The sequence below is a fragment of the Melospiza georgiana genome, chromosome 33 (assembly GCF_028018845.1).
Source record: "Melospiza georgiana isolate bMelGeo1 chromosome 33, bMelGeo1.pri, whole genome shotgun sequence".
In the NCBI taxonomy this organism is placed as follows: Eukaryota; Metazoa; Chordata; class Aves; order Passeriformes; family Passerellidae; genus Melospiza; species Melospiza georgiana.
Genome location: NC_080462.1, coordinates 2745346 through 2756031, shown reverse-complemented (window position 1 = coordinate 2756031; position 10686 = coordinate 2745346). Strand labels below are relative to the sequence as shown.

Sequence of the window (10686 nt, the reverse complement as noted above, 5' to 3'; positions counted from 1 at the left end):
CCCAGTGGAATCAGGGACTCCAGCAAGGCCCTTCCAAGGGCTGGGATGCTCAGGCTGGAAAACTTTGGTATTTCCTCATTCCCACAGGGCCAGAACAGCTCCGGGCGTGAGTCTCCAGAGGGAGTTTCCCTGTGGGGAGCAATCTCTTTGATGTGGTCTACTCCAGTAATTAGCAGAGAAAGGGAATTAAACCAAGAATTTGTTCTATGAGAGGCAGGTGATGGACACCTGGAATTGTCCCAGGAGAAACAGGAGAAACCCATGGCCTTAACGGCTTCTCCTATCCCTCCACTCTCTGCCCTCACCCCCCATGGGGACCTCAGTGAGGCAAATACCTCAAAACACATCCAGATGAGCCCCTCCAGCCATTGGAATAGTTGAGTTTCCTGGGATTTTATTATGGGAAGTCGTTGGGAGTGATAAAATTCCAGCAGCTGGGACCTGCACAAACACTGACATTGCTGGCACAGAGCAAAGCCAGAGTTTGGGGTCCCACTTCAGGGGGGTGGAAACGGTGTTGTCAGAAATTTCTGCACCCAGAAATGGCTCAGGATCAAGAAAACCAGGATCCAAATTACAGAAATTCTCAGGGTGACAGCAGGAGGCACAGCACAGCCTCAAATCTTGTTCCTTCTTCAGAAATGACAGAGTTATGCCCAAAATGAGCAGAAATTCATCCTTTTGGTCCATATCCATGGAGATGCTGCTGTACAGGGGGGATGATGGATCTGGTACCCCTCCATCTCCATCACTTGAAGTGGTGGGGCATGCCTGACCTCTGTTCTCTCCTGAGTGGGGGAACCAAAAAAAAATCCCCATCAACCTTTCACTGCTGTGGTGGGAAATCTCCCACAGCCACGAGGGATTCCTGTGGTGCCTCAGAAATTCCAGTCCCATCCCTGTTCCCCTGGGAATCTCCATGGTGGAATCACAGAATATCCTGAGGCAGAAGGGACCCCAAAGGATCATCAGAATTCAATTCCCAGCCTTGCACAGACACCCTATAAACCCCGCCCTGTTCCTCCAGTGTGTAACACCCAATAAAATGAGGCTCCCCAGCCCCTTCTGGTGTCGGTCACCAGCGGCATCTCCCGGCTGGAGTGGAGGGTGGCAACCTCCAGAATCCTTCTGGAGCCCCAGAAGGAATTCAACCATGGGAATTCAACCACAGGAGCCGAGCTCACATGTGGGACCTGCCGTGGATGCAGGGCAGCCGAGGAAGTGATGCACGGGAGAGGCATCGTCCGCATCCCAGTGAGTCAGGACAAGTGGGATGGAGGAAGGAGAGTCTGTTTGGTAAATAAACCTATCACCATTCCTTTGGATGCCTCACATCCCACTCAGGAAAAGCAGTATAAAAGTTGGTGGATCTCGGGGTGCTTCATTCGCTCAGCTTTGCCCTGAAGTGTCCGTGGTCAGAGCCGAGAAGGGTAAGTCCATGCCTGCCCAAGGGAGGGATTCTTCTCTTCCTTTCCTGCTTCCAAAATGCAAAAGTTTTGGTGAAAAGCATCTGGAAGGGCAGGAAAGTTGCTGGGGTGAATTTAAATGTCTTGTGGATGCCTTGGTCCCACCAGATCAAGCAGAAGCAGGATCAGCCCGTGCTGCTGAAAGTTGTCTCTCATCAGCATTGAGATGGAGATGGAATGGCTTTGGTATAAGGAGATGGGACAACTTTGGGCTAAAAATCCTTAAAAGATGATCCTGGCCACCACAAAGTGATGTTGGGCTGGACTGGGGTCACAAGCCTAGTGAGAACTGGTGGCTGCCCTGGAGTAAAAAGCTTTTCCTTGCAGGGTCACTGCTGCAAGATGTGCTCCAGACAAAGCGGGTGCCACGGCTGTGGCTGCTGCTGCTGCTGCCGGGGCAGCCAACAGTCCCAGGGCTCCTCCGGCGGGGGAGGAGGCGGATCCTGCTGCGGTGGAGGATCCTCCGGAGGATCAGCCCAGAAGATCATTATCAGCTCTGGCGGCGGAGGAGGAGGAGGCTCCTCTGGATGCTGCGGAGGGGGATCCGGTGGCAGCTCTTCAAAGAGCATGATGGGAGGAGGAGGAGGAGGAGGATGCTGTGGCGGAGGCTCCAGTGGTGGCTCCTCAAAGAGCATGATGGGAGGAGGAGGAGGAGGCGGAGGATGCTGCGGTGGTGGATCTAGTGGTGGATCTTCTGGGATGAAGATCATAATGGGAGGTGGGGGAGGTGGAGGCGGTGGAGGTGGTGGATGCTGCGGTGGCGGATCTGGTGGTGGCTCTTCAAAGAGCATGATGGGAGGTGGAGGTGGTGGAGGTGGTGGATGCTGCGGTGGCGGATCTGGTGGTGGCTCTTCAAAGAGCATGATGGGCGGTGGAGGTGGTGGATGCTGTGGTGGAGGATCTGGTGGTGGCTCTTCTGGGATGAAGGTCATCATGGGAGGTGGAGGTGGTGGAGGTGGTGGATGCTGTGGTGGTGGATCTAGTGGCGGTTCCTCAAAGAGCATGATGGGAGGTGGAGGTGGTGGAGGTGGTGGATGCTGCGGTGGAGGATCCAGTGGGGGCTCCTCAAAGAGCATGATGGGCGGTGGAGGTGGTGGATGCTGTGGTGGAGGATCTGGTGGTGGCTCTTCTGGGATGAAGGTCATCATGGGAGGTGGAGGTGGTGGAGGTGGTGGATGCTGTGGTGGCGGATCTGGTGGTGGCTCCTCAAAGAGCATGATGGGCGGTGGAGGTGGTGGAGGTGGTGGGTGCTGTGGTGGAGGATCCGGCGGTGGCAGTGGGGGATCAGCCCAGAAGATCATCATCAGCTCTGGTGGTGGAGGAGGAGGAGGAGGCTCCTCTGGATGCTGCGGAGGAGGATCCGGTGGTGGCTCTTCAGGAGGGAAGATCATCATGGGAGGGGGAGGCGGTGGCGGATCCTCTGGATGCTGTGGTGGCGGATCCGGTGGTGGCTCCTCGGGCCAGACCATCATCATCAGCTCTGGAGGTGGCGGCGGAGGCTCCTCACAGCAGAAATGTCCCGTTGTCATCCCCAGCGTGGTGTCCCACCAGACCAAGCAGAGCTCCAGCTGGCCCTGCCAGCAGAAGTAAGAGCCCTGGGCAGCTCCTGTTCCCATCAGGAACGGCCAAGTCTTTGCCCTCCAGGTTTTCTCCCAGCACGTCCACATCCCTTGTGTTCCCTTGGTGCTGCATCCCTGTGCTGTGAACTCCCAGGTGGCTCCTCTGTGCCACAAATGTGACGGGAAATAAAGACTTCTGTGCATGGACAGAACTGGTTTGTGAGGTTCTATTCTCCTTTGTGGGTTTTCTTCCCAAAAAAAAAAAAAAAACAGTAAAACATCCACGACATTCTGCTGGGAAATATCCTCCACCCTCCAGTGCTAGAGCAGATCTTTCCTATATCCAACATAATTTTCCCCTCTTTCATCCTGATCCCATTCCCTGTGTCCTGTCCCTGCCATTCCTGAGGAAAGGTCCCTCTCCAGCTTCCCTGGAGCTCCTGCAGATCCTGCAGGGGCTCTGAGGTCTTCAGGCTGATTATTCCCAACCTCCTCTCCTCCAGTCTGAACATTCCCAATCTTCCCAGTCTGGCTCCATGGAGGAGAGGGTCCTCTTATCAATTTCATGGCCTCCTCTGGACTTGCTCCAACAATTCCATGTCCTTCTTATGCTGAGGACACCAGAACTGGACGCAGCATTCCCAGTGGGATCTCACCAGAGCAGAAAAACCCCTCCCTCACCCTCCTGACTGCTCTTCTTTGGATGCAGCCCACAGAGATTTGGCATTCCTATCAAATCAGGAAAATCCTCTCAAAAAGGACTCCCAAAGTCCTCTTTGGAACTGGTGGGATTAGTCTTGAATCCAGCAAATTTTAAGTTCACAGGGTTTTTGTTCACCTCACTAACACACCTGGTAGGGAGGAAACAAAATCAGGAATTAGTCGGATCATCGGCCATGAAATTCTTGAGGGATCACGACTGACAGATTCCTGCCTTTTGGAGAAAAATGGAGAGTTCTTCTCCAGGATCATGCCCCACTTTGTCAGCATCACTGTGCCTGAGGGAATCTGGTGGGAAAAGGGATCCAGGGTAGGATCTGGCCAGGGATTTGTCCTTCGTATCAACCACCACCGAGGTGTTTGTGGTGAGGAGATGAAGAGGCACCATGACCTGCCAGCCCTTCCTGAGGGCTCCAGAACTGCAGGGAAAAGGCCCCAGCAGAGATCACAAGACTGATAATGTGGCCCTGAAGCATTTTACATCCCCATTTCCCTTCACGCAACACAGGCATCCAAACTTCTCCCTAACCTGAAGAGGTTGTGGCAGTGCCGACCCTGTGCTCCAGCCACGCCTTTCCTACACCTTTGGCAAACAAATCCATGGGATACTGAAACTCTTGAGGGATCACGACTGGCAGACTCCTGCCTTTTGGAGAAAAATGGAGAGTTCTTCTCCAGGATCACGCCCCACATTGTCAGCATCACTGTGCCTGAGGGAATCTGGTGGGAAAAGGGATCCGGGGTAGGATTTGACCAGGGATTTGTCTTCTCTTGTATCAACCACCAACGAGGTGTTTGTGGTGAGGAGATGAAGAGGCACCATGACCTGCCAGCCCTTCTCAAAGGTTCCAGGACTCCAGGAAAAAGGGCCCAGCAGAGCTTCACAAAACTGAGAACACGGCCTTGAAGCATTTTACATCCCCATTTCCTTCATCCAACACAGGCATACAAACTTCTCCCTAACCTGGAGAGGTTGTGGCAGTGCCAACCCTGTGCTCCAGCCACGCTTTTCCTACAGCTCTGGCAAACGAATCCATGTGCTACAGATCCAGTGCTTCCACGGGTCCCACCCTGGCCTCTCCACACTCTGTGATCTGCAGGAGCTCCTCTCACCACCTCTCCAAAAACCTCCACGGCCTTTCCACATCCCTGGGTCAGGATGAGCTGCTCACGCTGGGTGTCCCTCTGTGCCAATGAGCTGCTAATCCTGAGTCTGGCTAATCCCAAATCCTAATCTGGGCAAGTCCCTGCAGGTTGGAAGGCACAGAAGGGATCAAGGTGTTGAGATGCTCAGGAGTACAACACCCACACGCCAGAGCTGGGAGCCAGAACAGCGGTGACACCTCAGATCTGGAGATGAGAACAGAGATAAGGCCATGGGAGGGACTCCAAAGCTGAACGAAGGAAGCCCCTGCACGTGTGTCCCTGCTGCTGGTGGCCCTGTCCCCATCCCAAGGGTGTCATGTGTGAGTCTTCAAAGTCACGTTCGTGGTGATGACCGCCAGGACCTGCTGCTGCTGTCACTTGTCCCCACAGCCAGAAGCTCTATTAATCCTTCCTCTACTCAATGTCCCGTGAGGGCGGATGCTGCTGTCAGGCTCCAAACACGCGTGACACAGAGCTGGTGCTGGGACAGCTGTGCTGACAAACTGTCATCCTCCAGCAGGGAACACATCCAGGTGACTCCCCTGCTCAGGTGTGGGTGGGGTGGCCACCAAAACCCTCAGAAATGGGTCCTGTTGAGGTAGAGGAGGTGTTTAATGTCCTGGAGTTCAAGGGTCAGGTCTTGATGGCCTTCAAGTGCAACTTTGGATTCCAAGGATGGAGGAGGCTAGAACCTTGGAAGGATTCCAAGGTTTTGCCCGCTCCAGCCTGGAGACTGAGACACCTGGAAGCTGGAGCTGAGCACAGACCTCCGTGGATATCCAATGGCCGCTTCCACCTTGGGGTCACAAAAGACTGGAGGAAAATGTCCCCTTTGTCACTGTCACATCCTCTGACACAGATCTGGGCAGCTCCAAAGAAGGCAATTCTGTTGGGGTGGCACCTCTTGCCTTTTCCAGCAGGATGGATGTGCTCCTGCTCCCCGTCTTGCCAGTCTTTGAGGGAATTCTCCAAAATTCTCTGTGACTCTGCTCAAGCACATCCTTCATCCTTGTCCTTCCATCACACTGGCTCCAACTCACTCCACTTGACATCTGCTCAGTCCCCACTCTTTGCTGAGCATCCAGAGAGCTCCATCCCAGCAGAAACACATAAGGTCCCCCCCAAAACAGACCCCGAGATGTCGCTTGCCCCAAAAATTCGGAGCGAGGCTCCCGGAAGGGAATCATTAGGCAGAATTATCGGCTGCGATACAGAACGGGGCCGATGCGCCTCCTTCATATCTCCTCTGCTGCAGGTGAGTCAAGGAAGGAGGCAACTGAGGCCAAGCTCTGTCAATAAATCTCTCAGCATTCCTTAGGGTGTCTCACTTCCCTCGGAGCACGGTGGAGCTGGTATAAAAGCTCAGCCATCCCAGGGCTCCTCATTCAACCCACACCGAGCATCACCACATTCCCACCAGCACTGAAGGTAAGCCCATGGATACGGAAACTTCTGGAACCTCTACACAGGGAGATCCCTCCACCAGCTTGTCTTTGGGTGTTCTTGGAACCGTGGTGTCTCCAAAACCAACAGGAGGTGCCAACAGAGCTCCCTTCCTTAGACAGGGGCGTTGCAGGTGGAGCTCTGAAAGCTGAACTTTGAGCTGCTGAGTCAGTGTGAGACATCCAGAAGGATCCACACCATTTTTGAGGCATGTCAGAGCATGTGTGCAAACCTCGGGAAGTGTTCCCAACCTCCCTGCACGCAGAGGGTTCAGGAACTGTTGTGACCTGCAGAGATCTCCCTGGGATGTCAGGGCAGGTCTCAGGGTGGGAGTTTAAAGTAGGGCTGCAGAAGATGGGACAAGTCCTGGGAATTCTTCCTTCCTGAACTGGGAAGGCTCAGCTGCATGTCCAAGATTCTCCTTTCTGATAGCTCCGTTCCTTGCAGGGTCACTGCTCCAAGATGTGCTCCAGACAAAGCTCCGGAGGCTGCCATGGGATGTCCTCCCAGTCCAGCGGGTGCCACAGCCAGGGCTCTGGTTGCCACAGCTCCTCCAGTTACCAATCCCAAGGCTCCTCCTGCTGCGGGAGCGGAGGGGGCTCCGGCAAAGTCATCATCAGCTCTGGTGGTGGAGGAGGTGGATCCTGCTGCAGCGGGGGATCCTCTGGATATGGGATGGGAGGGGGATACGGTGGTGGATCAAAGAGCATCATTGTAGGTGGAGGTAGTGGAGGTTCCTCTGGATGCTGTAGTGGGGGCAGCTATGGAATGGGTGGAGGATATGGTGGATCTTCAGGATCAAAGACCATCGTTGGAGGGGGAAGCAGTGGAGGTTCCTCTGGATGCTGCAGTGGAGGATCCAGCTATGGGATGGGTGGAGGATATGGTGGATCTTCAGGATCAAAGACCATCATTGGAGGGGGAAGCAGTGGAGGTTCCTCTGGATGCTGCAGTGGAGGATCCAGCTATGGGATGGGTGGAGGATATGGTGGATCTTCAGGATCAAAAACCATCATTGTAGGTGGAGGTAGTGGAGGTTCCTCTGGATGCTGCAGTGGAGGATCCAGCTATGGGATGGGTGGAGGATATGGTGGATCTTCAGGATCAAAGACCATCATTGGAGGGGGAAGCAGTGGAGGTTCCTCTGGATGCTGCAGTGGAGGATCCAGCTATGGGATGGGTGGAGGATATGGTGGATCTTCAGGATCAAAGACCATCATTGGAGGGGGAAGCAGTTCCTCTGGATGCTGCAGTGGAGGATCCAGCTATGGAATGGGTGGAGGATATGGTGGATCTTCAGGATCAAAGAGCATCATTGTAGGTGGAGGTTCCTCTGGATACTGTGGCGGAGGATCTTCAGGCTATGGCATGGGAGGAGGGTACAGTGGCGGCTCCTCAGGAGGGCAGACCATCATTGGAGGTGGAGGATATGGTGGATCCTCTGGATGCTGCAGCGGAGGATCCAGCTATGGGATGGGAGGAGGATATGGGAGTGGCTCCTCAGGCCAGACCATCATCATCAGCTCTGGAAGTGGCGGCGGAGGCTCCTCGCAGCAGAAATGTCCCATTGTCATCCCCAGCGTGGTGTCCCACCAGAGCAAGCAGAGCTCCTATTGGCCCTATGGCCAGCAGAAGTAACAGCCTCAGCCAGCTCCAGTTCTGAGTCTCTGCCATGGCTCCTCCTTGCCTCCAATCCTGGAACTGCTGCCTGGTCCTTCCCAGCATGTCCTCTCCTGTCCCTGTTCCCTGGACCCTCATGTGAGATCTCCAGGATTGCCCTGCTGTGCCCTGCTCCTGGTGTTGTGGTTTGATAATGTTCTGCCACTTTTTACACCCAATAAATGTTACAATTGCTCAAACCTGCCCTTTTTCTGGGAGTTCATTTCTTCCTTGCACCACCAACCCGCACTTTGTGGTCTTGGGATGTGGAAATGTCTCTGATGAGATGTTTCACTCCAAAGCCACCAGGTTTATTGTCTCAGAGGTTTTGCACCTTCATTTTCCACCTGGACTCTGTGAGGGAGGAACATAAGACCCCAAAATTCAAAGGAACAACAACACCAACATTCTTTTGGGCATGGTGCAGGTTCTCTGTGTCCTCTGAGGTGCCAGCACACAATGACCACCTCTGTGGACCTGATGGGAGATGTAACCAGACCCACCAGGCTCACCTGGGAAGAGCAGGGATTAGGGATGACCCAACAGCAGCAGGTGAGCAATAAAACATCCATGACACCATCCATGGCCTTGCCATCCTCCCTTTTCCTCCAGCAAGCTGAGGAAACACCCTCAGGCTGTGTCAGAGGAGGCTCAGGGTGGACTCCAGGAGGAATTTCCTCATGGAAGGATGGTCAGATCTTGGATGGGGCTGCCCAGGGAGGTTTGGAGTCCCCATCCCTGGAAGTGTTCAAGGAAGGACCAAGCCTTGGAGGTTTGGAGTCTGCACCCCTGGAGGTGCCCAAGAAAGGACTGGACAGGGCACTCAGTGCTCTGGGCTGGCTGACAAAGCCAGGACAGGCTGGACTCGGCGGTCTGGGAGGACTTTTCCAACCTCAAGGATTCTGGAATTCCACGATCTGTACCCAGAGGGAAGCCTCACCTTCAAACCAGCCAACCCAGCCCCAGGCCAGGCAGGCGGGAGCAAAATCAGCATCAAATCCCTCAGGCTGCTGCAAATCTTCCTCCTGGCCTCAAAAATCCCCCTCTCCCCATGCTTTGCACCCTGTCCTGGCAGCCCCACAGCCCCATGCATGGATTTCTGCCCGGGGATGGGATTTTGGCCAAAACTGGGAATTTTTGTCACCGCAGCAGAATTTTCTGAAGCCGGTTCAGCCTCCAGGAGTTGCTATGTGGCCCCAGTGCTGGTTCCAAACCAGAGGAAGGAGACTAAAAAGAAGGAAGGGAGGGATGTGCAGGCATAATCCTTCATTAAAGTGTAATCCAGCCAGGCTGGGTTTAAGCATGCGTACATTCACACCTCCGCAAATTCTGCCTTTTTTAAGCTCTCTTTGAGCACTCTTGCAAAATTCCCACTTCGGGCATCAATCACTTTGAACAAACTTCTGGCTCATATGCAGATGTTTTCCTCGGAAAAAAAAGTTCCCCCTGGAGCCACCTGGGAGGGATCAGATTGTCACCAGAGCTTTGGGAGCTGTTCCTCCCCACTGTCCCTGCTCTCGATGTGCATTTTCCTACACCCACATCCCCACCCACCTCTCCCGGGGTTGGGGGACAGAGGATTCCTGTATAGCCCAGGGCAGGGGCGCAGGAATGGGCTCATTAAGCAGAAGTAACAATTACAGCGGTGAAATGAGCGGTGTGAAGAGAGATATGGATCGGGAGTCAAAGCAAACACTGGAATCGCAGTTTGGTAAATAAATCCTTCTCATTCCCGAGGGTGTCTCACTTCCCTTACATGTTAAACGCCATATAAACGTTCCCGAGGCTGTTAAGGCGTCTCATTCAGTCTACCTTTACCTTCTAAATGTGTTTCCGATGGCTGAAGAGGGTAAGTCTCTTTTTTTTCTGGGATTTTATCCTTTCCTAGTCATGGGATGCGGCTCATTTGATACCTTGGCTTGTGCTGGAAGCAGGACCCGTCTGCCTGAGCCAAATCCTCGGGATTTGGGTGGGGTCCAGCTCCATTCTGGGTCCAATCCCTGCAGAGAAAGGTGAAATCAAGGCACCAGAGTGGGATGCAGAGAGATGAGCAGGGTAAAAACCCAGATGTGTCTGTGGTGGGGTCGGCACGTGCGGACAGCACAACCTTGGTGGGTTTGAATGCACAGGACACATTTTTATATTATTTAATAACAGCTGGACCTCAGAATGGCCACAAGCCTCTGTGGCTGGGCCAATCACCTTCTATAAAAGAATTTTGGGGCTGCAGTAACAGAGCCAGGGTGGAAACTTTAATTTATCAAACAACAACTGAGGAACAGAAAGGAGGATGATCCTCAATGTTTTTGCAGTTCTGTGGGCATGAAAATGAGTGGGGGAAACCATGGCAGTTACTAGAGGGGAAAATAATATATTTCAGATTTTATATTTCAGCTTTTGGACTCAGAACATATTTCAGCTTTTGGATTATCTGGAAACAGAGGTAGAAAGAGGAAAGCTATCCCAGGAAGAGCCCAGATATCCTTGGATTTGGGACTTGCAGCAACCTGGTCTAGCAGAAGGTGTCCATGCCTATGGCAAGGGGTGGAACTTGATGAGCTTTAAGGTCTTTTCCAACCCAAACCACTCCACAATTCCATGATTCTCTAAGAGCTTGATTTCAAAGCCTGGAACTGCCACATTGCCTGGCAGCTCCCCACCTGCCTTGGCGCCAGCAAAAAGGAAAAACCCTG

At 53.5% G+C, this 10686-nt stretch overlaps 2 protein-coding genes across 2 annotated transcripts; both read left to right on the top strand.

Annotated features, from left to right (window-relative positions):
• Positions 1-1808: 1808 nt before the first annotated feature.
• On the top strand, positions 1809-3232 carry LOC131095187 (loricrin-like). The gene has a single exon (XM_058042819.1). The coding sequence runs from the start codon at positions 1809-1811 to the stop codon at positions 3054-3056; it is 1248 nt and encodes a 415-aa protein (XP_057898802.1). The 3' UTR covers positions 3057-3232.
• A 3564-nt stretch (positions 3233-6796) lies between these two features.
• LOC131095195 (uncharacterized) lies at positions 6797-8193 on the top strand. The gene has a single exon (XM_058042834.1). It carries the CDS (start codon positions 6797-6799, stop codon positions 7970-7972), a length of 1176 nt encoding a protein of 391 aa, XP_057898817.1. The 3' UTR covers positions 7973-8193.
• The last annotated feature ends 2493 nt before the right edge of the window (positions 8194-10686 follow it).

Excerpts from the sequence above, each read along its gene's own strand:
- LOC131095187 (XM_058042819.1), top strand. The coding sequence starts at position 1,809 with ATGTGCTCCAGACAAAGCGGGTGCCACGGCTGTGGCTGCTGCTGCTGC.
- LOC131095195 (XM_058042834.1), top strand. The coding sequence starts at position 6,797 with ATGTGCTCCAGACAAAGCTCCGGAGGCTGCCATGGGATGTCCTCCCAG.